At 38.4% G+C, this 24,976-nt stretch overlaps 2 protein-coding genes across 8 annotated transcripts in view; both read left to right on the forward strand.

The window, feature by feature from the left end:
* Positions 1 to 4,550, forward strand: part of DSCC1 (DNA replication and sister chromatid cohesion 1) — a 28,639-nt gene extending 24,089 nt beyond the window's left edge. For 4 of the 6 annotated variants that reach the window (XM_087747077.1, XM_087747073.1, XM_087747083.1 and 1 more), the window contains exons 6-9: positions 498 to 550; positions 1,763 to 1,920; positions 2,547 to 2,695; positions 3,506 to 4,550. In XM_087747077.1, the coding sequence (XP_087603203.1) occupies positions 498 to 550; positions 1,763 to 1,920; positions 2,547 to 2,695; positions 3,506 to 3,614 (469 nt within the window). In that variant the 3' untranslated portion in view covers positions 3,615 to 4,550. Of the gene's footprint in view, positions 1 to 497; positions 551 to 1,762; positions 1,921 to 2,546; positions 2,696 to 2,942; positions 3,120 to 3,505 lie in introns of all 6 variants that reach the window. The other 2 variants (XR_015702178.1, XM_087747068.1) reach the window with 2 other exon arrangements.
* Positions 4,551 to 6,135: 1,585 nt separating this feature from the next.
* TAF2 (TATA-box binding protein associated factor 2) overlaps positions 6,136 to 24,976 on the forward strand; it is a 64,112-nt gene continuing 45,271 nt past the window's right edge. For both annotated transcript variants that reach the window (XM_009471079.2, XM_087747097.1), the window contains exons 1-9: positions 6,136 to 7,125; positions 8,640 to 8,694; positions 9,514 to 9,674; positions 18,494 to 18,612; positions 19,964 to 20,105; positions 20,452 to 20,683; positions 21,525 to 21,709; positions 22,280 to 22,393; positions 23,715 to 23,814. In XM_009471079.2, the coding sequence (XP_009469354.1) occupies positions 7,073 to 7,125; positions 8,640 to 8,694; positions 9,514 to 9,674; positions 18,494 to 18,612; positions 19,964 to 20,105; positions 20,452 to 20,683; positions 21,525 to 21,709; positions 22,280 to 22,393; positions 23,715 to 23,814 (1,161 nt within the window). In that variant the 5' untranslated portion in view covers positions 6,136 to 7,072. The remainder of the gene's footprint in view (positions 7,126 to 8,639; positions 8,695 to 9,513; positions 9,675 to 18,493; positions 18,613 to 19,963; positions 20,106 to 20,451; positions 20,684 to 21,524; positions 21,710 to 22,279; positions 22,394 to 23,714; positions 23,815 to 24,976) is intronic.

The raw sequence follows: 24,976 nt of genomic DNA on the forward strand, positions 1-24,976 counted from the left end.
AATGCCATATATTGTAAACTTATTTGGCTTTTGGCTCAAAAAGAAATCTTGCTTTAGTATTGGTGTCTGCAGTTAGGTTGTAATTTTATGCCAGAGGTTTAGAAAAATGCCTGCTATTCAGCAAGGGATAATTAACTGCCAAATCTGTGACTTGCGTCACTTCTCATTGGAAAGAAGCAACTGTAAGAGTGCCTTTTCCTTATTCTCCTTACGCCTTTTAGTCTTTGCTAGTTATAACTAGAAAGTGGAAAAGACTTTTGGGGATGACATGCTGAATTAACTCCCATCTGTCCTTTTTGTCCCCTTTTGCCCTCTTTTAAGTTACGTCTACGTTTTTATCAATCTGTTCATTTCGGCCATGAAGACGTGTCCCATCCTTCAGTCTCCTTGATTTTTTTACTTTACCTTCATCATCTTCTTGGTAACTGTTTCTGTAATGTCCTGATGAACAGTTTTAAACCTTGATTTCTGTTTTTTTTTTTTTTTTTTTTTTCCAGAGAGATGATAGAACACATTCTTTTAAGCTATGGAAGGAAATACACTGATAATGGTAAGTTTGGGAAAGCATGCATACTTCAATTTTGCATAAAGGAAAGAGTTACTCATGAATGAATGTAGATTTTTTTGAGGATGGCCCAAACAAATGAATTTGCTACAATGCCAGTAAAAGGAGGGAGCAAATTGAGCTAAAAATCAGTAAAATTGTTAGAGAGAGTTTCATAGGAAAAAGGACTATTAAACTGTACAAGACACTAGGGAAAAAGCGGGAACTCTCAGAGGTACCTGAAGTGATTTATTAGGTGTCTACAAGCCATAATTTTGTGACTAAAGACAGACCACTAGTAAAATTTAGGTGGAATCTCTCTTTAGATACCCTAGGAGGCCTCCGATGTGTAAGCAATGAATTGTGCTACTGTGAATATTCAGCGGCATGTAGATCTCCCTGAATTCAGCTTGCCTGAAGTAGACATCTACCTTTGGTCCCTTAAATTGCGCCACAAGACCCTTTGATTGTATTGATTAAATCTCCATTGCCCATCTCACGTACAGACGTAATATTTCAGTGCCTTAATCTCAATCTGAATTCTTCCCCACAGTTGCTTTCATTTCACCTTTGGCTGAAGGAGTTGCACTCAACCTTAAAGGACATAGGAAAGTAGTTGGGGTGACACAGGTTGTCGTCTTAGTATATTTAGGCAGGTTGCATAAGGAACAAGTTTGAATTGCAGAAAGTCCCAAGGGCTGAAAAGTGGAAGGAAGTGTTTGTGCCTGACCTTGTTCAGAGAATGTTAGCCAAGTCAATGTGAAAGAAAATACGTTCTCATTATTCCCTTCATCATCTCATATTATAAGGAATATACTATATAATATATTAAGGAAGTGAAAGTTTTGTGTAATTGTTCAACCACAGACAGCAAACACTTTAATATAAGCCATTCAAAAATAGGAATGAAAGCTGTAGGTGTAGTGTTACTCTGAAAGGGGAAAAGATGAGAGGCAAATACATTTATTGATATGAATGAATACTGTAGCTCAGACAGCGCTGCACACACACACAGTACTCTGCTTAATTCGTTCTTGAGAATAAGAAGATACCGTCGTTTATCCAAGGTAATACCAAATTAGGTTATTCCCTGAGGAAAAGAAAAAAACAGGATACTTGGTTTGCGTAAGACTGTAGAACAGAATGGAAATACGAGGCTGTTCTCTGTTATTTTACCAGAAAGCAAGAACCCAAGATAACCTGTTTTTTGTTTCTCAGCAGGGGAGGTTTACTTTGAAATGCATGAAGATAAAATATGCAGAGCTATAGCACAAATGCTTTTGCAGAATGCAGTTAAATTCAATCTATCAGAGTTTCAAGAAGTCTGGCAACAAAGTGTCCCTGAAGGGATGACATCAAGGCTCGATCAGCTGAAGGTAAAAACATAAAGAAGTATGGATTCTTTCCTGAGTAGGCTGTTAACTCGCTTGTGTCACATGTAGATTTTATCGATTAACTGGGATTGATTGTGTTGTTTCTGTCAGCTCTGGAGTTAAAGTACATCTTATGACATCCTCTGTGAGCATCAGTAGTCTGGAATCATGACAATTCATATTTCTGTAAGTCTGGCGTGTTCCACTGTTTGAAGAAAAGTTGCAGCTGTGCAGTTACTGCTTGTAAATGTAACCAGAACAGAAGCTGAAGCTATTGTCAAGCAGAGTGTTGTGCTAGGTTAACGGTTGGACTCAATGATCTTAAGAGTCTTTTCCAACCTTAACGATTCTATGACAGCCAGCAAGCACTATGGAAACCCTTCTGCTCAAAGGAGGCAGAGAGATGTTGGGACTTGATGGATTTCCCCCTCCCTTCTTGTCATAAAGGAAATGATAAATACTGCCTGTAAAACAGCACCTTTATGATACTTTTTCACTTTGCCTCTAGTAGTGCAGTTTTAGGCGGCTTTGGAGGTGCAAAGGGCAACTTGCATGGATAATTGCCAGAAAGAAAGAGGTTGAACTGTGTTGTCTTTACTTAACGCTTGCTCTCTGATGCTGATCTACAGGGCTTGGCTCTTGTGGATAAAACCTCAAGACCAGAGACCATCTTTCTGCTAAAAGTAGAAGACTTACCTGAAGACAATCAGGAAAGATTCAACAGCTTATTCAGCATACGGGAAAAGTGGACAGAAGTGGATATTACCCCTTATATAGAGTAAGGATATATTGCTTTTTATTGAAATATAATTAGTGTTATATTCTTCACTTTCTGCATAGCTGACTACTTCTCAGCTATGATCGCCTCAAATGCCATACTTTCAATTTTAAATGAATACGAATTCTATATGAATAGAATCCCCACCCCGGGGAACTGTAGCTGTACTTGTTGCATTTAAACTTGTGTAAAAAGCTGATCCTACTGAATTTAAATAGATGGTAACTGTCTTATTTGATTGAGGCAGACTGAACTCAAAGGATAAACCTCCTGACTTTTATAATCAGTCTCCGTATTTACAAGAGAAGAACTAGAGAGCAATAGCGCTTCTGTACTGCGTCCCTCGTTCCCTTGGTGGTTAACACGTACGCTGCAGTGCTATCGGGAAGGGCCCAGCCAGGATACGCGTGAGCAGATATCGATGGTAACCCAGAAGTAACTGCATCAAACCTTTATGAGTGGCTCTAAATTTACTGTAATATAATTCAGTAGTTCAAAGCTAACTGTTTTGCTAGATTGAAAACGCTAAAGAGAACAGTAATAATAAAACCCAAGCAACTCCCCTAAAAAAAAACAAAATCCTTGTTTCTGAAGTAAATAACGTAGTTTTGCCTGTTTCTTAAATGTCAAGCCAAGTTCTAAACTTTAGGTAATTTAAAGCATTATGTGACAGTTACAGTAGTGGTGTGTTTTTTTTTTTTTTCTCTCAATACCCTAATCCAGTTTATTGCTATATTTACAAGTATTTCACGGATTCATTTTGTATGAGAATATCTAATGCCAACGTCCTCTGCTTTATTTCCTCTACAGAGACTTGTGTGCAGAGAAGCAGACGGTTGGCGCTCTTCTGACAAAATATGCTCGCTCCTCAATGCAGAATGGTGTTAAAGTTTATAATTCTAGAAGACCCATCTCATAACAAGTCTTGTTTTAAGAACGGAGAATACTGAACGGAGTAACAGTGAACGTTGCTTGTGGCTGCCTTCTGAGGAAAGGAGTTGTCAACCGGTATTACACAGCGTTCTTGAGGTTAAGCAGCCAAGCTGCTTGAACGAGTTCTGTGTTCTGCTCGGCTGAGTAGAATGTGAGGGCACGTGCCTCTTCTAAGAACCTCCAGCGTCAGCAGCCCTTGCCCGTCTTCCTTTGCCCTTCGCGTCTGTAGTTACACCGGGAGTCAAGCTACTTGAATACACTTTAGCTGTCTGTCCATAAACTGGGGTTTGACATTAAAAATTAAAACCTCCTTGATAATAATTGAATCAATTGAATGTATTTCAACAGCAAAATGGAATGCTTAGTCTTTTGCCCATTAGTGAGCATTCCTAAAGATTAAGACTTCCTTGCAGTGTTGACATTTTGAATACTGCAGACCTTGACAAGCTCATGAACAAATTATTCCTGACTGAGACTACACAAGTCTTAATTTTGGAAGGCGGTTCTTTTTGTGCTTATGTCTGTGAATAACATTGGCACAAGCTCTTGACGCTTTAACGCTTGGCAGAACTGCCCTTTAAATAGTACAAAAAATCAAATTGCAATCAAGTGTGATGATATGAGGGAATAGTTGCACATTGTGTTATGAACTTCCTATAAACTGTCCTTAGAATGTAAATAATTTTTTACAGAAGACTACCGTTGCTTTTTAAAGAGAGCATATAAAACTTGGTAATACAATTAATTTTTTTTAAACTTTATTATGGCAAATAACTGCACATAGAAATTGCGTCTTGAAAACTTAGGGTGGAATATTATTTTGTGTAGAGCAATGAAACAGGATTTTTTTATGATATTGTCATGGAGTGCCTGAAATTGAAATTTTGTAATCATTAAAAAGGATTGTTTGCATGTCAGTGAACCGGAGTTTAATATTAGACATTTTTCAGATTTTTTTTTAAACTTAACAGTTGTAGGGTTTTTAACACAAAAAGCATTTGCTGCATCAAACTCGGATGTAAGGTACGAGAAACTTGGAATTGCTAGCGTGCCAAATGCAGGGTGGGCGGGGAGAGGAAAGAAACTATAAATCAAACGTAACTCAAGGTGGATGTGTGAATCCTTAGAATTTTGTTATAGATAAAAAGCTGAATAAAAACTGCTTCCTGAGCTCTGCTTGTTCTTGCCCCCCGCGGCAAGATCAATTCCCCGTGCTCCGCGTTTCCGCAGCGTCCAAGCGTGGTGGTTGACCAGCTGGGTGGAGACTCGGCTGGCTCCGACCGTAAGGGCTCTCTGCCGGGAAGAGCTGCCTTCTTCCCCTGGCTGTGGTCCTTCCTTGTGATAGCACCAGCAGCTTCCCCCTCGGAGAGCTCAACGGGAATATGAATGTGAAAGCCTTGGGAATAACTTCCATGGCATCGTGTAAGGTTCCTTAGTTGAAATATATTATACTATACTATTAATACACGTGTATCACAGACTGCAAGACTATATTTCCATTGGGTTTTGTTTGTGAAACCAGTAAGAATTTAAGTATTACATGAATAGAGCCGTATCATAATGCCGAGGTCACAATTCAGGTTTATCTAAATGATTTTTGCACGTGTCATCATTCTACATGTTCACGGTGCTGCTGCTTTGTTCTGTCAGGCATTCAAAAGGAGATACGGCTTGTGAAATTTTGTGAACTGCTGATGCCGAAAGGGCTAACTCCATGCTGCTTTAACATCAAATAGATGAATCAAAACTTGCTTTTAATAGACCAAATCTAGGTTACGAGGAAACCTCGTATCGTGTCCTGCCGAGACCGTAACTACCGCCGCTCCACAGCACGCGGGGGGCGGGAGGGAGGAGGTGCTGGACCCAGAGTCAGTTTGCGGCTCCGTGCCGTGTTTCCAGCAGCGTTGTTATTGCCTTAAATCCTTCTCCCATTCGGAAGCGGGGGCGGGCGTGCCTCAGTGTCTGCCTGTGAGCCTGCCTCGGGCCTGCCCTTGCGCCTGGCCCCCCGGTGAGTTCAGGTGCGCTTGGTCTGTGCCTTCGAGCAGACCGGAGCCCTGGTCGCTCACCGGAGCGTTCCTAGTGCGAATGCAGGCGGCGGGCACGGCCGGGGAGCTGACGGACGGCCCCGGGTCGGTTTAGCAGCGGCAGCCGGGCGCGTTACCGTCCCCTGCGCAGCGGCTTCAGGGCCCCGCGCTGGCTCCAGCTCGCTGAGGCACAGCCACCGCCGCGGCGGCTGCCCCGCCCTGCGAGGCGGGAGCTGCAGCCTGCGCCGGGCGCGGTGCTGCCCGCCCGCCGCGAGCCCCGGCCGGCGGCAGCCGAGGGCGCCCCCGCGCTGCAGACGCCGCGCGGCCGCGGACTCCCGGGCCGCGGGGCGGCCGCGGAGGCGCAGCCTCCCCCGCGCGCGCAGGGGCGGGGCCCCGCCGCCTTCCCGCCGCCCCGAGGCCCCGCCCCCGCCCCGGGCGAGGCGTGCGCCTGCGCGTGTCGCGGCCTCCGCGCGCCCGCCCGCCCCGGCGCTGGCGGCCCGCGGGGCGCCTGCGCACGAGGAGACGAGCCGGCTTTTGGATTATTTTGGGGGTTTTATTTTCTTCATTTTTTTTAACCCATGGCTGCCTCTGACATCAGTACGCCACCCTTCTGACAAACAAGGTTCCAAAAGACTTTCCATCCGTAAAGGAATACGGCTCCCTTAAACGGGCCGTGACCTTTCAACCGCCGGGGGTGAAAGGTTGCCAACGAAATGGCGGCCGCTGCCCAGGGAGTGAACGTTGGCGGGGCCCGGCGGCCGCGCTTCTGAGGGAGCCTCGCGCCGTGCCGGAGGGCCGCCCCTGCCCTCCATGCCGGCCGGCCCCAGCCGACCGCCCCGGACGAGAAGGAGCCGCGGGAGCCCCCAGCCCAGCCGCCGCCCGGAGCAGCGCCCGCGTCCGCAGCGACGATAAGGCCGGGCCGCGGGGGGCTCTGCGGCGCCGCCCGCGCTCCCCCTCCTCCCGGCCCACTCGCCCCCCGGCAGCGCCTCTCCCGCTGTCAGCGGAGGTGCTGCCCCAGCCGGCTGTCCCGGGAGCGGGGACCCTCGGCCGCGCCTGCCCAGCCGCGGCCTTCCTGATTCAGTAGCTGCCACCGCCGCTGCCGGTTGAGCCGGTTGATGTAGTGGTTTCTGCGGAAAAGAAGCGAGCAGCGCCTCTGAACTGGTACCGTACCCCCAGTGGAGAGAGGGGTTGTGTGCTGCGCTCATAAAAGGTTCTGTAGAAAGACTGAATGTTGTTTGTGTTATAACTATGGTGCTTATTCGAGCTGAAGATGCCTGACTGTTGGGAGTCACAGATCCACTGGGGAGATGAGTGATCAGATACGACCTGACACAGGGAAAAATCGAAGGACCCATCAAGCGAGGATGATGTTGATGCCAGTCTGACGGTCAGCAGTGTGTGTTTAGTGCTGCTGTTCAGGATGAATAGGAAGAAAGGAGACAAAGGATTTGAGAGCCCAAGACCATATAAATTATAAGTATCCATTTTTTTTAAAGTTGCTATGCTTGAGACCAATGCACACTTGAAACAGACCACTGGCTGATCAGTAATTATTTACCTGAGAAGGTTGGAACTATTGCTTATGGTGTAGCTTGCACTCAGGAAATGTGTGTTGTAGGTGTATGTTTTATTGTGTAAACGGACTCGCTCACGGAGAGTGAGTTTGTCAACCATGCAGTCTCATCTTGTAAAGATATTCACATTGTGCTCTTCAAACCTTGGAGATCTCTCCACACAGTATCAGCACTACAGACCATGCTGCCATGTTTCATTCTTACTGCTGTGTCAAACCCTTTTGAGCTAAGGGCTCTTTTATATACAGAAAAATGCTTGCTTTTGCAGCAAGCACCTTTGTTAAGCAAATTGTCATTTTTACACATTCATTATTTTGGTTGTAACGAAGCTGTAAAGCAGTTGGCTGTGGATTTCAGTGGATCTTTATGGATTTCTGTTTATACCTCCTTGATTTCTTGCTAAATCTGTAACGCAAATGTAGTTCTAAATAGAAACACTCTTGTTACCTTATACTTTTTAATGTATAGGTAATGTTTGAATCCATCATTGGATATTAGATGTTGTCATTCTCTTGTAGGAATTTTTATTGAACTTGCTCAACTGAAGCAAAGTCACTTCTTAATGCACAGAGTACGTGAGGATGTGCATATAATGTGTGATGTGGCATAAAAGTTGAATTATTACAAGGTTGTATCTTGAGTTGTGAATAGCACTACTGTCAAGTGTGGTGAAGATGCCACCTACTACAGAAAAAACATAGAAATAACTTCTAAAGTTTTAAAAAAGTTGGAATAATTTTTTCTTTCATTTTTTAAATCAGTTTTATTTACCAAGAGTTCTAATGTATCATTCAAAATTTAAGCAAATGCATTTGACTTGTTTAAAATACCTATCTTGACTGATATATAACCACTATTTAAAATAATAAATTCTTACAACATATGAATTGTAAAAGTACAGACTGTATCTTTTTTCACATATAGTACCTGCTTACATAAATTATATACGAGCATCAGCTCAGCAGGTAAATTTTCCACAGGTCTCAGATTGCAAGTATTACAGCTGCGTGCTGTTTCTAATACTGCACATCACTAACGTGTTAGAACTTGATTCTGTGCCATTAGTAACACTATATTTTTACATCCTGTTACGTGATGTTCAAAAGTGATGTTGTTATCTTCCTGTGTTACTAGTAATATTCATACTGGTATGATACTACACTTCAATTTTATTGGAACTTTTCTGACCTTGTGTGCAAATTCTATTCATTATTTGTTTTGGACCATGTAAGAGATTTAGACCATTATGAATTCTCCTTATATAAATATATGCTATATGCAGTATTTATCTATATGTACGTACATCCTGTATGAGCTCTCTATTTTTTTAAAAATAGGTTAAAATATTATTTTAAATGCTGGCATTTGTGCAAAACCTTACTTATTTTAAATTATTATTTTTTTTTTCAGCACAACGCACCAGGTAGTTTGTATCAACAACATAAATTTTCAGAGAAAGTCTGTTGTAGTAAGTATTTTTTAATAAAATGTGAAAGTAGAAATTAAAAGTCTGGGTTTTCTTCATGCTTTTAGAGGAAACAACTGCATACACAAACTAATTATGTTCTTCAGCTTCTTTATATTTTATACTTTCTAATCTGATGCCTCTCATAATTCTGTCATTCCTTGAGATGCGTCAAATAAAATACTTTCTAATTGTGAACACTTTAATCTCTGTAAGTAAAAGCTTTCTAAAAGAAAGTCACTGCATTGTAAATAATATTACAAAGCAATTTGCAATTTGCAATTGACCTTCAACACAGTGTTAGCTGATGTTAGGGATAGGGTTATAGAGTTTTCTAGCTTATATGTGAGTTCACGGGGGCTGTGAAGAGACTTTCATGATTTCAGGCCTGAAGTCATTGAGGCTTTTTGTGAATTTAGATATCTACCTAAAGGAATTCGGCTTAGATTCTAAAAATCATTGTCTCAAGCTCAGATACCAAAACCTAGAACATAGTGATGAAAAACATAGTCATGCTAGTAACTTGAAATCTGGTCAATAGAGGCAGATCATTTCCAGTAAAACAAGCATGATCGTCGGTCATTTTGAAGTTTTTTGTTATGTTTTGTTTCACAGCTGGGAAAATTCACCTATTAAATAATAAGAAAGAAAATGTATTCTAGACATTTAAAAGGGCAAACCAATTTCCTTTTTAAATAAAAAATTAACATTTTTTTATCCAAGATTTTCCTTTGAAAGGCATTAATAAGAATTTTCTGTATGTATCTCTACTTTGTGAATTGGTAAAGATTTTACAGAAGGTTTTGATTTGTGTTTTCCTAGGGTTATGTGGAACTGACAATATTTCCCACAGTTGCAAACCTGAATAGAATCAAACTGAACAGTAAACAGTGCCGGATTTACAGAGTAAGAATCAATGATTTAGAAGCAGCTTTCATTTATAACGATCCAACGCTGGAGGTTTGTCACCATGACTCAAAGCAGTAAGTGATGTGTTTAAAACTCTACAGATGTAGTGTCTTCTGTTGCTGTTAAGCATGAACCTGTTTATTGTACTGGCAAGTTTTACCTGGTGTTTTCCTAATGGTAATATAAGTTTCAGGCAGAAACAATTAATTTTTGGTATGGTGACTTAATTTTGGGAAAGTATTTTGGCAATAATTTTGACTCATGCTATTCTTTAGAATTTCTTTTACTAACATTTCTTTGTATTGCTTTGTAAAAGTATCAGAAACTTTTTTAAAAGTACTTCATGGTGAAAAAAGTGGTGGATGCCAGTAGTGTTCTCAGTGTTTTAGGAAACTGTCCTTTTCATGTGTATTTTGCCTGGTAAGAGAATATCTTTGGCTATAATGTTTTTTCTTTGATGGACTTCAGGTTTATCTATGCCCAACTTTTACGCTCATTTATTTGAAGAAAATTTGGTTACATTATTGTGGCAATAGCATTTTGTTTATATTCTTGTAGGGAACATTTTAGAGTGATGCAACTACATTCATTTGAGAGTTCCGCTTGAGAGGATTGCCCTTAGTTTTGGGTTTTGTGGTTTTTTTTGTGGTTTCTTTTTTGTTTGTTTTTTTGCTCCAGCATACTTGGTTACATCAGTTTTGTTGCATCAGTATAATATTATGTAGACCAAAACTATTATGTTCTGATAATTTGTCCTGCAAAAATTGTCCTGATTTTTATGATGCGTAATGTCGGATTGGATGGTCATTTTTGTTCTTTCCTATTTTTAAACCTAAAAATATTCATATGGTATCAAAGTTCTGGGGAATATTTCCCATTTTCCTCATAAGATTTTGTAAGAATTGTTTCTGATTTTCTTAAATATGTCTAGATAGCCATATATATAATTAACTTATTACTTTGAAAAGAATAATAGGAATAAGGCAAATCATGTGACTGTATCAGGTTAGCTATTGGACTGCTAAACTAAGATGCTTATTACTGTCCTTCAGCTGTTTGTTGTGTCCCCTTGGACAGTGATTGCTGAGAGATTTGCTAGCTGAAAAGATGGAGAGGGCTCAGTAAGCAGCTTCAGAAGTGATATTGCCTTGATTTGCTCATATAGCTGATGAAGGCAGATAGGAACTCGCTAGACTTACTCTGAAGCAAACTGCAGAGAGTTCATACAGTCCTGCTAGTTAGATTTGTGAGAGCAGTGGCATTCTCAAATGATGTCGCTAGATCTATAAGAGGTTTTCTACCCATTGCCTTAATGACTAGAGCCTTTGAGATGTTTCTTAGCCTATCTCAGTTTTCAGGTTAAACCTGACTTGACTTCTCTGACTATTGTCTGAAAACTAGAGTATTAAAGAGAACTTCTGTTGTTCAGTTACTGAGATTCAAGTGCTACTTCTTACCCGAAGTTACACATCACTGGATTTGAACTGTTTATTTACGGAAGACACTCTATATTCCTTTATTCATCACTTATGCAAGAGTTTCAATAACTCAGTTTGCAAATACAACGTTCATTTATATAGGACACTGAACTGGATATCAGAGTTCTGAAATTCTGTTTGAGTCCTGATACTGAACCACTTGAATCTATTAATTCGGTAATTCCTATCTGTTTTGTGACTTGATTTTTTTGTTCTTGTTGCTATTGCTCGCTAAGTCAAACATTCAGAATCCTCATCAGGGGGATTCTAATTGTTCTGAAGAGCTAGAAAGTAAACCTTTTTGTCTTTTCTAAGGAATCAAACTTGCATTATTTATTAGCATCATAGATTAGGGTATAAGTCCTAGAATGTTATCTAAACTCATTTTGAAATTTGAAAGGAAAAGCTTCAAATTTATTCACCATCTGATATTGAAGAGCAAGTTTAAAAACATGTAGCTTCCCACATGTTTTTGGGAAATGATACGGGAAGAAACTTTGATAAAAATCTCTCACCTTTTTGTTTTTTGGTAAACGAAGCACCATGGGCAAATGTTTTCACTAAGTATTCTCTTTTGATTTTACTGGTGGCTTGGTTGAATTTACAGTTTGCTGAATTGTTAAGGAACTTCTAATGAAAGTGCTACATGTGTTTAACAGCGACTGATATGAAATCACAGAGTCCTTTAGGTTGGAAAGGACCTATTGAGATCACCTGGTCCAACCCCCCTGCTCAAGCAGGGTCAGCTAGAGCAGGTTGCACAGGGCTCTGTCAAGTTCGGTTTTAAGTATCTCCAAGGATGGAAACTGCAGTCTCTCTGGGCAACCTGCTCCAGTGTTTGATGACTCTGACAGCAGAAAAGCATTTTCTTGTATTCAGGTGGAATTTCATGTATTTTAACTTGTGTCCACTGACAGGAGCAGAGGCAATGGGCACAAACTGAAACACTGGAAGTTCCCTCTGAACATCAAGAAACACTTTTTTACTGTGAGGGTGACTGAGCACTGGGACAATTTGCCCAGAGAGGTTGTGGCATCTCCAACCTTGGAGATACTCAAAAGCTGTCTGGGCATGGTCCTGGGCAACCGACTCTAGGTGTCCCTTCTTGAGCAGAGGGGTTGGACCAGTTAACCTCCAGAGGTCCCATCCAACCTCAACCGTTCCATGGTCCTGTAGGAAGTGAATCCTGAATAACTTACAGAAGATGTGAGAAAGGAACAGCACTTAAAACGATCAGAGCAAGCACTCTGTTAAGAAAGGGATCAGGAGAGATAACTATAATTTTGTGGAGAAAGTGAGTTTCTTTGTTTAGTGTGGAACATCACACTTTGTTTAGCATGGAACATTACATCAATTTCTTTGTTCAGTGGAACATCATCTTTTCTTTCATATTATCCTGTTTAAGAGCAGTGAACAAAATTTGGGGACAGTGCGTGCGAAGTGAAATCCTGTCTCACACAGGGCTACAGTGGCCTATGTTTTTCACTGCGGCAGGTTTTCACATTGCTATTTGAACTTAATAGAAAGTCTCTGTATTTCATCACTCCTGTGTTATTCATAGTTACGAAAGACAGAGGTCATTAAATATTCTTAACGAAAAACTATTATGCCCCTTTTCTTTATCTCAGAAGTCAAAGGCTGCATGGGTTACGAAGTATTACAGGAGATGTGTATTTTTTCCATTGAAATACCTGGTCACAATTGGGTATTGAGCATGATGGCAGCTAAATTTTGATTAAATACAACGTCTCTGCTCTTGAGGCAGGATTACAAACAGAAATGATAGAAATCTAAAAACTCTAGAATTAGTACCTCAAAAACAATTCTTAAGTGGGTTTCCTTTGCCCTTCTTTACAAAGAACTGCTAGAAACAGCAGTGGTTTGTATTAGACTTTATATCTAATCAGTGCTTGCTCTGCTGATCATCTCTTCCAAATTCTCGTGTTATGGCATGTTTAGTGATGATGTCCGTTGTACCCTTGCAGCTGAACTAGGTATATCAATTATTTTGAACAGGACACAGATTAGTCATCGGATTTTTGTTTCTAGTGTTACAGGGATAGTTACCTTTTGGATGGTTTTCTTCAGTAGTCTATTGAACTAGTAAATGTGAAATTAAGATAGTTCTTGGAAAACTGTTTACTTAAAATAATTGGTTTATATCTTTACTCTTTTGTGTTTAGCAAATAAAAAATTAGTTCAAGGTCTAAGGTTTTATATACAAACATTTTCTTGCTTTTGATACTGCTTTTGGTTTTCTTAAATGTTGATTTCTTAAAGAATACATAAAGTATGTAGAAAAAGTTGTTAATTTAGTGGACTGTTTCCTACCTTTGATATCAAAGTTAAAAAATTTTAAAGACTTCCTCAGTTAGCAAAAAAATTCAATTAAAAATTGAGAATTCTGTATTTAAAGCTACTAATTATTTCTTTGGGAAGACTTGCTACAGCATCTGTGACTTGAGAGGTTATGTTCACTGATTGGAGGTGAAGGTCAAGTGAAGTGGTTAATTGTTTCTTGTTTATCTTGTGCAAGTTTTGACATGCAAGAAAACATAGTCAACAGAGGGTTGAGAAAGTCAAAATTAAAGAGAGCTTTATCTATGAAATACAAGCGGTGCCAGCTGAAATTGTTTCTGTCTCACCACGCTGTTCTCTGCTACTTCTTGGGTGAGATCTTCTGTCAGATCAGCTCTTTGTGTTCTGAATTTGGACATTCAACTTGTTTTGGGTTTTAGCATCTGTTGATGCAAAAATCATTGACGTGGTCTCTGTCATTTCATATTTTCAGTGTTGCAGAAGGTGAAACAATTTTTTTTGTCTTGTCACTTCTGAATGACAAAAAAACCCCTCACTAAAAAGGTAATTAAAAATTGATGAATTTTGTAGGAAATGTTAGAAACCTTTAGTTTGTACATTAAATATATTTTCAGCTTTGATGCCATTGCGAATTTATCCATCAGTCCCAAACCATAATTTCAGGGGTAACAACTGAGAGAATTTTTAAAGTTTTATCGAGAAATAAAGTCGGTCTTCCATCTTGTAATTTTCTCTTGAGGCTTCAGGACATGATAGCTATTTCCTGTCAGAACAGACAGATGAACTTCCGTAAGGCAGTCGCTTCCTCCCTGACTGAGCAAACATCTGCGCAGTGCTGTAAGGTGTAACACAATTCGCATAGTTCACCATGCGTACACAAGGTGGCAGAGAATCCCGTTTTGCTCATACTTTTAAGGAAGAGCTTGAAACCTTGCAAAGACTGCCAATAGTGTTGGAGAATGTCTGTTTGAGTCTTGTCTTAGGGATGTTGTTGAGTGTTACAGCTGCCTCTGTCCTCCTCATCTTCCCTCTTTTCCTTGTAAATTGTTGCTTTCTCGATTCTGTCAATATAAGGGAAGTGGGATTTATTTTTCTGGGCTATAGTATGCAGAAATCCCACAGCATGTATTCTGACTGCTGAGACAACTGCTTGTATCTCAGCCCTTTTTATGTTAAATTGGTCAAAGGAGATCTCTGTTTTCTTAATCCTATGGGTAGGATTGTAAACTTAAATAGCCGCAGGAAAAGTTTGGAGTTTTGGTGCAGTGGTTTGAGCTGTGGTAAGTGAAGTTTGTGATGATCCTGCTGGTTATGTGCTTCACATGTTTGTGTGATAACCATGGTGCAGGGTTGCGAAGCTGTTGCATTTTAGTATTACTTCTGTGTAAAGGAAGATATGTTTTTTGTATAGCTAGCTAATGTGCACATAATGCTTTTCTGTGCATCGGTGCTCTTCAGCATAATTTTAACCTTCGGCAGTGTATACCTGTTCATTCACTAGTTCAGCTTTTTTTTTTTTTTTTTTTTAAATTGAAGCCTGTAGTTTTTAAACATTAAAAATATGAAGATGTCTTGATATCCTCCAACTTCACTGTTGCTTTAGTTACAAGCAGCAGTAAGCTGTGAGAGAGAGCAACATGGTAGCCTTCAGGGCGTGTCTTGCAATATTCTTTCTTTTGAGAAGTTAGTGATCAAGCCTTTAGTCTATGCACAAAGTAGAAAAATTACTGGTGGACTGCGCATGTGTTGTTTTGCTGCAATAAATAGCCTTCATTTCCACTGGTATGATGGTTATCTAGTTGTAAATTCATGATAGACTTTGATAAAAATAAACAGAAGTCTAGAGAACTTTTGAAGAAAGAGGTGGCAAAGCCCTTAACCTTGAGCAAGAATGAAAATCAGGTTTTTCAGTGTGCCAAAGATTCAGATTGTTGCCTTATTAATAAATTACCTATATGTGTACATATTTTATAAATATGTATACATATGTAAAATATGCTTTGTGTAATATGTTCTATATTGTATATTTTGGGGTTGGAGTCCAAAAGCAAGTACTGATTGTATCTGGGAAGCAAAGTAGAATAGTAAATGAATTACAGGTAATGAAGAGTAATGAATTACATGTGGATCAAAGAACTTATTTTGCCAAGTTGATGTTAAATACTGTAGGAAGAAAGTGGTTTATAGACGATGTGTTTGGGCTGTGTAACAGGTAAGTAGCACCACTGCAGCTAGTAGTGAGAGATGCTACAGAAAGTTGACATGGAGGTATTTGGAATCAATGAGTAGCTTTAAAAAATAAGTCTCTACAGGATTGTTTTTTTCTAGTCAGTCAGTAAGCATGCACTTGGGCTGTAATTAAGTGTTCTGGGTGAATTCTGATAATAAAATGTATCTCTGCCAGGAAAAAACATGAATGCATATTACTTTTTCATTGTCAATCTACACTTACCATTAGGAAAATTTATCTTTGTTCCTTGGGCTGTAACTTTTGGCTTTTGCTCTGTTTTTGTTAAAATGGCCATATCCAGTTTATTGAGAATAGGTCAACCTATGAAAAAATTAATCTGTGGTACTAAGCCTTTAATGGATTCCTTTTACGATGAGTCACCCATTTGAATTGGAACACTTCACAAAAATAGAAATATCAGAATAGACGGTTTTCCATAAAACGTTAAGCCCTGTGGAGTCTACCTTTCTTGCTATAAAATCATAACCTTTTCCTGTCTATGAACCCATTGATGTTTAAAATGTAACCACAAGCTCATCACGATCCTCAAACTTGGAACAAATTCTCACTGATGTATTGGAAAGGGATCCCCTGTCAATAATTGTGAATTTTCAGAATCAGTTTAGGTTAAAATGAAAAACTTCGAGACTTCATGATCTAACAGAATGTTACTGTTGTTTTCTGTTGCTAGTTTCTTTAATTACTAAGATATTTTTAGTCATGCAGTCCTTTTTTTTAAAAAGAGTTTTTCCAATGGTATTTGCTTGCCTTCCTAGGATGCCATTTGAAGACCGCCTAAAGCAACATTGGTTGGGGTGGTTATGATCCCATTAACAGTCTCCCATGCCTCAGTAGTAGCACTTCTTTGACCCCTCAGTATGTCCGATCAGGGAGCTAAACCAACTGAGAGCTGTCTGGAGGAAAAAAAAAAAAAAAAAAGACTTTTTTTTCCATGTGGCACTTTCAGCTGCATCACCACAGGGTCGGATGAACAGTAGTCTCCTTAGTGAGGGAGTAGGAATGTGTGGCTGAGACTAGGAGACGGCACATCAGCTGGGGTTTAAGTTGGTTTAAATTGTTCTGGAACCATAGCTGAAGTTATAGTGTATTCCAGTATACAAATTCAACATTGTTCTTTTAAAACTTGTTGGCATTATATCCTATCTTTAGGTACACTTCAGCTATGAACAAGGAAAAAATGATTATGTATTAAAACTTGGGATTTGGGTGTTTCTATGCTCGTATGCTCCCATTTACTATTCACATCCTATTTTCAGAAGCTTCCAAGCAAAGTAGACGAGTTTACTGCTCCTAACATTCTCAGTCTTGGTAATGGTGCCAGGGAATTTGTGCGCTATTATTGCCAAAGATCAAGAACTGCATGAAAATATGTCCTCAATATATTTCAGTGTTTTAGCAAAGTTTTTTAGATGTTGAAGGCTAGGAATATAAGAATGGTGTTTGACATACCTAGACTTACAGGATGATCCTGGCATGGTTAATTACCCTTTATTCTTCCAAGTAAGGTACTGTAATTTGAGTTGAATGCTGTTTTCTATGTGGGTGGTGAATAGAGAACAGTTAGATGAAAGTAAAATCCTGAAATGAGATCATGTCTGCTTTGTGTGGACTTCAGATTCCATGGAAGAGTGGAGTCCACAGCCAAAAATTAATTTACTCCATTGTGGTGCAGTAACGCTGCAGATAGCTTTATGCTTGATTGCGGCTCTGCCCCCACAGTGGTTGGGTTCATCAGTGGTAGACACCTAAATGCTCGAAATTCTGGAAAAAAGGTGATCAGTAATTCAAACACTTTCTCGTCAGGTATAGAATTGTGCAAGCTTTTGAAGAACTCTGTGTACTAGAGGACTAGAATTAAGAAAGGTGTTGCTTCTGTGTTTTACAGAGTTTAAAAATCCATTTTGAAAAAGCGTAAAGCTGTAGTGTAAAGATGCAAAACCAAGCTTATTTTTGAACTTGACTGGTCAGTCCTCCAGTGTCTGAACATACTCACATTAAATAAGAAGATGATAATGGCCTGCTCATAACCGCTGTAATAGCAGACACATGCATGTTCCTGCGCATTTCAGTAGAAAGCAGTTAATCTAAACCATAACTGAAGTAATGGTGTTACTTTGGAATGAAATGTGCAGTCAATTAGCAGCTAATGTGTAGTAGCTTGAACAGCTCAAACCTGATTACAAAGATTTGTGTCTGCATCCTGAATAAACGAATGATGGTAACATTTAAAAAAAAAAAAAAGTTTCTAGGGACTAAAATGTACAATATGTATTTCTGTGATTTAGCATATTAAAGCCAAAACTCTAGCATCTAGTATTTTATGTGATATTTAGAAAAGCATAAAATAAAACTATTCCTATCCATCAAGCTAAGAGGGGGAAAAATACCATTGCCAAGCTAAAATCTTACTAAATTTGGAAAAGCAACAGAAAAGCAAAACTGCAATATATGAGGAGGCAGATCTTCAAGACAGATCTCTAGAATAAACATACAAACTTAATCCAAAATTTTCCAAAACAAGAATTTTTAATTGTTATTCCAATAAGCATAAATATTACTCTTACTGGGAAGTAAACAGCACTGAGCATTTTTCATTTAGTTTACTGGGGATTATTACTGCTTAAGTCTTTTTGATCATGGATCATTTCTCTAAGAGCCTAGTTTTAAGTTCTGTTTTTTGAAATCTAATCTTCACTCTTCCTTTTTCCCTTCACTCTTTTAAAAACACAACAAAATATTTGGTTGAACATGCACCGTGAAATTCAGTATATAAATCCTATAACTTCAGAAGCTGTTTTTTGTAGTTCAGCATGTACTTTAAGAATTAACTGGGTATTTCTGACAGGAGGAATCTCAACTATTTTTCCAATGCCTATGCTGCCGCAGTCAGTGCTGTGGACCCAGATGCTGGAAATGGAGAACTCTGCATTAAGGTTCCCTCGGAGCTGTGGAAACATGTTGATGGTAATGTAAAGAGACTATGCTGAAAGCTTAATTTAAGGTGCCATAGAGTTGTTAGCTACGACTTTGCATAGGAACGTAATAGATTTAAATAAATAGAAATAGCATTACATTATGAAATGGTGGTTACTGTTTCCTTTCTCCTCACCTATATCGTTCCAGCTGAAGTCTGAAAAATACCTGCATGCTTCTTGGTAATATGGAGAAGTGGTTGCAAGGTTTCTCAACAGCCTTTACAAACAAACTCTTGGGTGGTCATGAGCCCAGAAGTATTTGGGTGCTAAATTATAACTATTTGAAGTGGCTTACAATATACATGAGCCAACAAAGAAAACCATTTACAAGGATATGCCTATATATGTATTGTTTAAAAAGCTATGTTAATTTTTTTCGCATCTCGCTTTGAAGAATGGTTAGTTTAAAACTGATCCAATAGTGAAAAGTAGACTACTTTATAAACTGGTATACTAGATCCTGGAACAAGTAATAAATAAATTAATATTTTTAATAAATTTAATAAATTACCCTCCAACATTGATTATTTTCTTACATGGATTTTATTAGTTTCTTGTACTGATTTTCTTACATGGTTTTATCAGTTTTTCCTGTGGATTTGTGAGACCTGTGAGAGAGCAAACAACTGTATCATGAAACTGACTCACACAGTGTTGTCAGATACACCTTAATGGGAAAGACACTTTTCTTTATTTTATTTTTTGTTTAAGTTCCTGTTGTGTTACTTGCAAGCCTAGAAGGGAAAATATTCAGACAGGTATAATTTTTCTTTTCAAAGTTGGAATGCCAAAATATGGTGAGACTTGTTGGATAAATTTCACCGTATGCCTGAATTTCTTTTCTTGCCAGCCTATTCATAGGTGAGATTTCTGTGAAACTAAACCAAAGCAAAGACATTTCAGTTACAGGAAAAGCTTTAACTATAATAAGAGGTTTTAAGAAACTGCAAATGACAATAACGTGTCTTTTAAGAATGTGCCTGTTACATGCAGTTTTGTAGAAAATTATTTCGGCAAAGTACAAAGGAGATCATGGTTAGATTACAATCCCTGTATAAAGATGCTTTACTACTAGGGAGTTGGAAGATGAAATGTAACTCCAATTGCAATTATTATTAATTAATAACGGTTGTTATAAATTCACATCCTGTAAGTTAAGCTTAAGAGGTCTTAGTTTTGTAAACTTTTGAGCTGTGCTTTTTAAGTGGACCTGGAGGTCCATGAGAATGAAGTAAACACATAATCTCGAAAGACCAAGAGTTCAAAATGGAATGACTATTCTGAAATAACTTTTGTGTCAGTTGTATGTATTTACTCTAATTTCGGTCTTGGTACGGCAGAGTTAAAAGTCCTGAAGGTGCATATAAACTTTTCTCTGGACCAGCCAAAAGGAGGTCTTCATTTTGTGGTACCCAACATGGAGGGCAGCATGGCAGAAAGAGGGGCTCATGTCTTTTCATGTGGTTATCAAAATTCTACAAGGTAAGAAAACTATCTTTGAATGTTAGACTGTATTTCCTATTTAATCTCAAAGTGTAGGAAATACAAATAATTTCTTTGAATTCTTGTCATTTTGAAAAATTCTAAAACTTAATTTGTGCTTGAAAGGAGCTTACTGATGTGAAGTAGTATCTAATGATGAGTAATTAGGATTTCTAGTCTTTATAGCTCAGCAGGAGGTAGTGGCAAAGAAACTTGTTATAGTAGGAGTCAGTATGTCAACATGCGAAGTATTTAAGAATATAGTTTGGAACTTAAGAGAAAAATCATCTGTGAAAGAGAGAAGTATAATTTTTAACCATTTTCCCCCCTATCCTAACTTCCCTAGGTTTTGGTTTCCTTGCGTTGATTCATATTCTGAGTTGTGTACCTGGAAACTTGAGTATACTGTAGATGCTGCAATGGTGGCTGTTTCAAACGGAGATTTGGTGGAAACTGTATATACCCACGATATGAGAAAGAAGACTTTTCATTACATGCTGACTATTCCGACTGCGGCTTCTAACATCTCCTTGGCGATAGGACCTTTTGAAATCCTTGTTGATCCATACATGCATGAGGTAATAATTTTCATAGAGGCCTCCTTTTTTTTTTTCTGTAAAGAACTAGTGACTATTTTTATGTTGCAATCAGTATATATTGGTCGTATGTGGGTATGTCTAGATATGACCTCCATTAGTACAGTTGTATGATAAATCTTGTCTAGTAATGCCTGTATTTAAATTTATCTCCAAAGTAAAGCCTTTGAATGAGCAATAATTCTAATCGTGCCTGAATTTATGGGGCTAATTTAGTTGGAGTTAGTAACAGCATATTTCTCAAAACAGCTTTAAACCCATCCTGTTGCTGGTAGTAGATGAAAATTGTTGCTACACAATTGAGTAGTCTTCTGAACTAAATTTGACATTGAGTTTTCATTCTTAACAGATTGTTGTCATAATGTTGAAGTCCACCAGTTTATATTTACATCTGTAGTTTCAGATTGGGTAAGGATGGACTTGATACGCAGATTAAGTTACCAGTTCAGCATAAAGACTGGCCTGTATATTCTTCTTTTGAAAGCATGATAGGAAAATACTGGGAAATAGCTATGTTTTACTTGATATAAAGGCAAACATCAGATTTTAGTCCTCAGCAATGGTATTCTGTTGACTTTTACTGTTGGGACATACTTACTTGTGAAAGCTAATAAATAATTGTTAAAAAAAAAAAAAAAATCAGTTATTGATATTTGAAAAACCCAAACTGATAAATTTCTGTAGAGTTTGACTTCTGTAGAGCCAACTTGAGGTTATATATTATTCTCAGCTTGGTTCCTGTGTCACTGCTGAAGTCAGTGTTGTTGGCTGCATCATGAATAAATATTCATTGGTCTTGTACCAAATTTTCCTTTGTTTACAGGTGACTCACTTTTGCTTACCACAACTTCTGCCATTGCTCAAACATACCACGTCATACCTTCATGAGGTGTTTGAATTTTATGAGGAGATTCTTACCTGCCGCTATCCGTACTCCTGTTTCAAGACTGTTTTTATAGATGAAGCTTATGTTGAAGTAGCTGCTTATGCATCCATGAGTATTTTCAGGTTAGTATTTGAGAAAATTACACCTTCTAAATGCACAGGCTTAGAAGGTCTAGATCCAAGACTATTGAGAAATACATGAAGCTCTTATTATTTTTATAGCCTGAGTTTTGGGCTCTCTAGTTTGAAAAGGCTGGCTTTTGTTGACATTACAGGCTTTTAACAGCATTTCCAATTTTATCTGTTATAAAGATGTTGGATTTGTATCTTCTTTAAGAAAAAATTGGCAGTGGTTTTCTTTCCGAATTAGAAACACCATGGATGAAATATTTAAGATAAAGTTAATTGCAGAAGTTTGATTATGTTTTATTTTTCTTCAGCTGGGATAGGGTACCAGGAATCCAAAAGAGTTTCAGCAGTTAAAAGAAACTACTTTGGCTCTACACAGAATGCTGTAGATAGCAGGAGATCTGCCTGGATTAAGTGTATTAAAAAAAAAATGTTACTATCTCATTGGCAAACCAGTGAAGGAATTATTTGTTTTATTTGTTTTGGCTTTTAAAGCAAGGTCTCTATTTTGTTTCTCTGGAGCTTGTGCTCATACTGTGTTATTTTCTTTTTATGGGGGTCCAGCACAAATCTCTTACACAGCGCGATGATTATAGATGAAACTCCACTGACCAGGAGGTGCTTAGCACAGGCCCTGGCCCAGCAGTTCTTTGGATGTTTTATATCCCGAATGTCCTGGTAAGTATTTTACCATTGTACTCTCCAGAAAATGGGGAGAATCTAGGAAACTCAAATTTTAATTTGCCTGTTGCATTTTATCAGAATAATAAGTGAAACAGTAACTGTAAAAGAAAGAAACAAAAAAGGAAAAATAATAAAACCAGCTCAATAAATGAAAATCCATGAGATTTTGGGGTTTTTTTGTTTTTTTTTGAGAGGAGAATGTGAGATATAAAGGTTCCAAAGACTTAGAGATTGAAATGTCTTCTCTCAGAAATTGAATGTTGTAGTGTGCTTTGGCATCTGGGTATTCAGAGGGGAGACTCTTTTGTATCATCAGTAAATTCCTGTCAGATATTTTGGATGACGACCTGTATCCTTCATGGGAATTACTTGTGGAGCACAGAACTAATAAATTACAAAGAAATTCAGGGAGGGGAATGCAGAAATTACTGTCAAATGGGCAAATTCATTGGGGTGGTACACTGCCTATAACTCCATCCCTCAGAAAATCCCCCCCCAATGGGCTCTTGCAGTTCTGATCAGTGTTTATTTTAAAGCTTTTTGCATGTACTTTATATATGAGGGAGAAGGAGCCCATTACTTTTTTCATGGCAGAAGTGTATGTCCCAGAGTACCCTTGGTGTAAAAAAAAAAAAAAAAAAAAAAAAGAAACCAGCATGTTTTTAAATTGATGTTTGTACTATTATAATTTCTCTTGCTTTCTTCCTTATTTCTAGTCTACTTCCACTGTGAAGACAATTTTTTCCTCCCTCATAATGACTCCCTTTGTTCGTGCCTTTATTTTATTCACTTCATCATACTCTGTATGTCATTCTTATGTTTAGAATTCTGTTTCATGATAATTTTGTAGTTTTTGTCCGTATTTTTCTCTCTTGGAACATAACTTTCAGAAGAAGTGTTTAAATGGGTGCCCACCAAGTTGTGAGATAGGTATTTTGTCTACTTGCTGTCCAACTCTTTTGTGTTGCATTGAGATGTTTATCAAGAAATTAAGATCATGTAGATTAGCAGTTGTTTTAACTTTAGTATCCATTTCCTTTGTTTTTATTGTTACTGTTTCAGCTAAAATAGTTTGGTTTTATATTTTAATCTGGGCTTCTGTGGTAAAAGTTCAGTTTTCCCTGGCTTTTCAGTTTCATTGGTCCCGTCCAGGTGCCAAGTTACATAAATTGGTTCACAGCTCATCAGACTCCTATTGACTTAGAGAAGTTATATAACCTGCTGAAATTTGTGGCTATTTTGAGCTGGTCAAAAATACCACTGCTTACAAAATACCTTCTGAAGTACTATAATTCATGCTTCTTTCTTATTATAGGTCAGATGAATGGGTGCTAAAGGGAATCTCTGGTTATATTTATGGCCTTTGGATGAAAAAAACCTTCGGTGTTAATGAGTATCGTCACTGGATTAAACAGGTAACAACATAATGGTAGTATTTTCTATATCTTTCAGACATTTTACATCAAAGATGATGCAATATAAAACAAGAATATAATATAGTTTTGCACTGCAATCTGAAGAAATGTTTAGTAGTGACAAAACTTAAAGCTAAAATATTTTTACCACTTGCTGCAAGGAAAAACACCAAACACATTAACCAAAATATGTTTCTGTGACTGCCTTATGAATAATAATTTTCATTGTTTCTCTGTGCAATTAGTTTTCCTCTTTTTGTTTGGGCTTTTGCACAAAAGCAGAAAGAAAAAGTCAAAAAAGATTGTACTTTTTTTAAACACTTAGAATAGAATATGGGATTCATAAGGAGATACATTTGGTGAATTTGTCATGCTGTGACGGCCATCCATATAGTGCAGAAGGGCTCCAGGGTTAGCTTGGATCAGTAGTGGATCAGGTATCTTTTAGTATGATTTAAGTACTAAATGAAATAATGAAACAGTAAAAAAATTCCTGTTGAAGGGATATCCTTTCTTGGAAAGGAAATTTCTGCCTATACCTTACGTTTCCGAATGTAATGCTCTGAGACAGGTACTTGCTCGTGATAGCAGCAGTGACATTCTTTGCCGGTAACATTCATTCACAGAAAGATGTATATCGTCTTCCTCTTCCTCTCATCACATTCTCTTACCCTTCCTCTACCAAGAACTAGATTACTAACGCCATGGGCTCCGTTTACATCCCTTACTGACATGGGGACCCAATACCATTTCCTTATCTGCCTAATGTACATTCAGCTCACCAGTTGCGTGCTGTCTGTGCTGAAGGTCTGGGTGCTGTAGAGAACAGCAGAACTGGATTAAGAGCTACCTGAGAGTTCACTGCTGCGTGCAGCAGAAGTTGCTTCTGGATATTAGTCACTCATGTTCTTTGCTATGAGTTAAGCGCTTCCACGTAGAACTAAGAGGTGCTGCTGTCACAGCCTCCGGTTCTGCCCTTACTGCTTTGAATGTATTATCAATATATGAAAGTGTGTAAGTTGATATAAATCAATAAATACCAATACATATCAACATTTGGAAATTCCTTGACTAACATTGGGTTGCAGACAGACATCAACTCACTCTCCCTGTGCCCAAGCTGACCTGATTTGATTCAAAAGCCATGTTGACTGTTGGGTGA

The sequence above is a fragment of the Nipponia nippon genome, unplaced genomic scaffold (assembly GCF_047370975.1).
Source record: "Nipponia nippon isolate SJK-2023a ecotype South Korea unplaced genomic scaffold, ASM4737097v1 scaffold_1, whole genome shotgun sequence".
NCBI lineage: Eukaryota > Metazoa > Chordata > Aves > Pelecaniformes > Threskiornithidae > Nipponia > Nipponia nippon.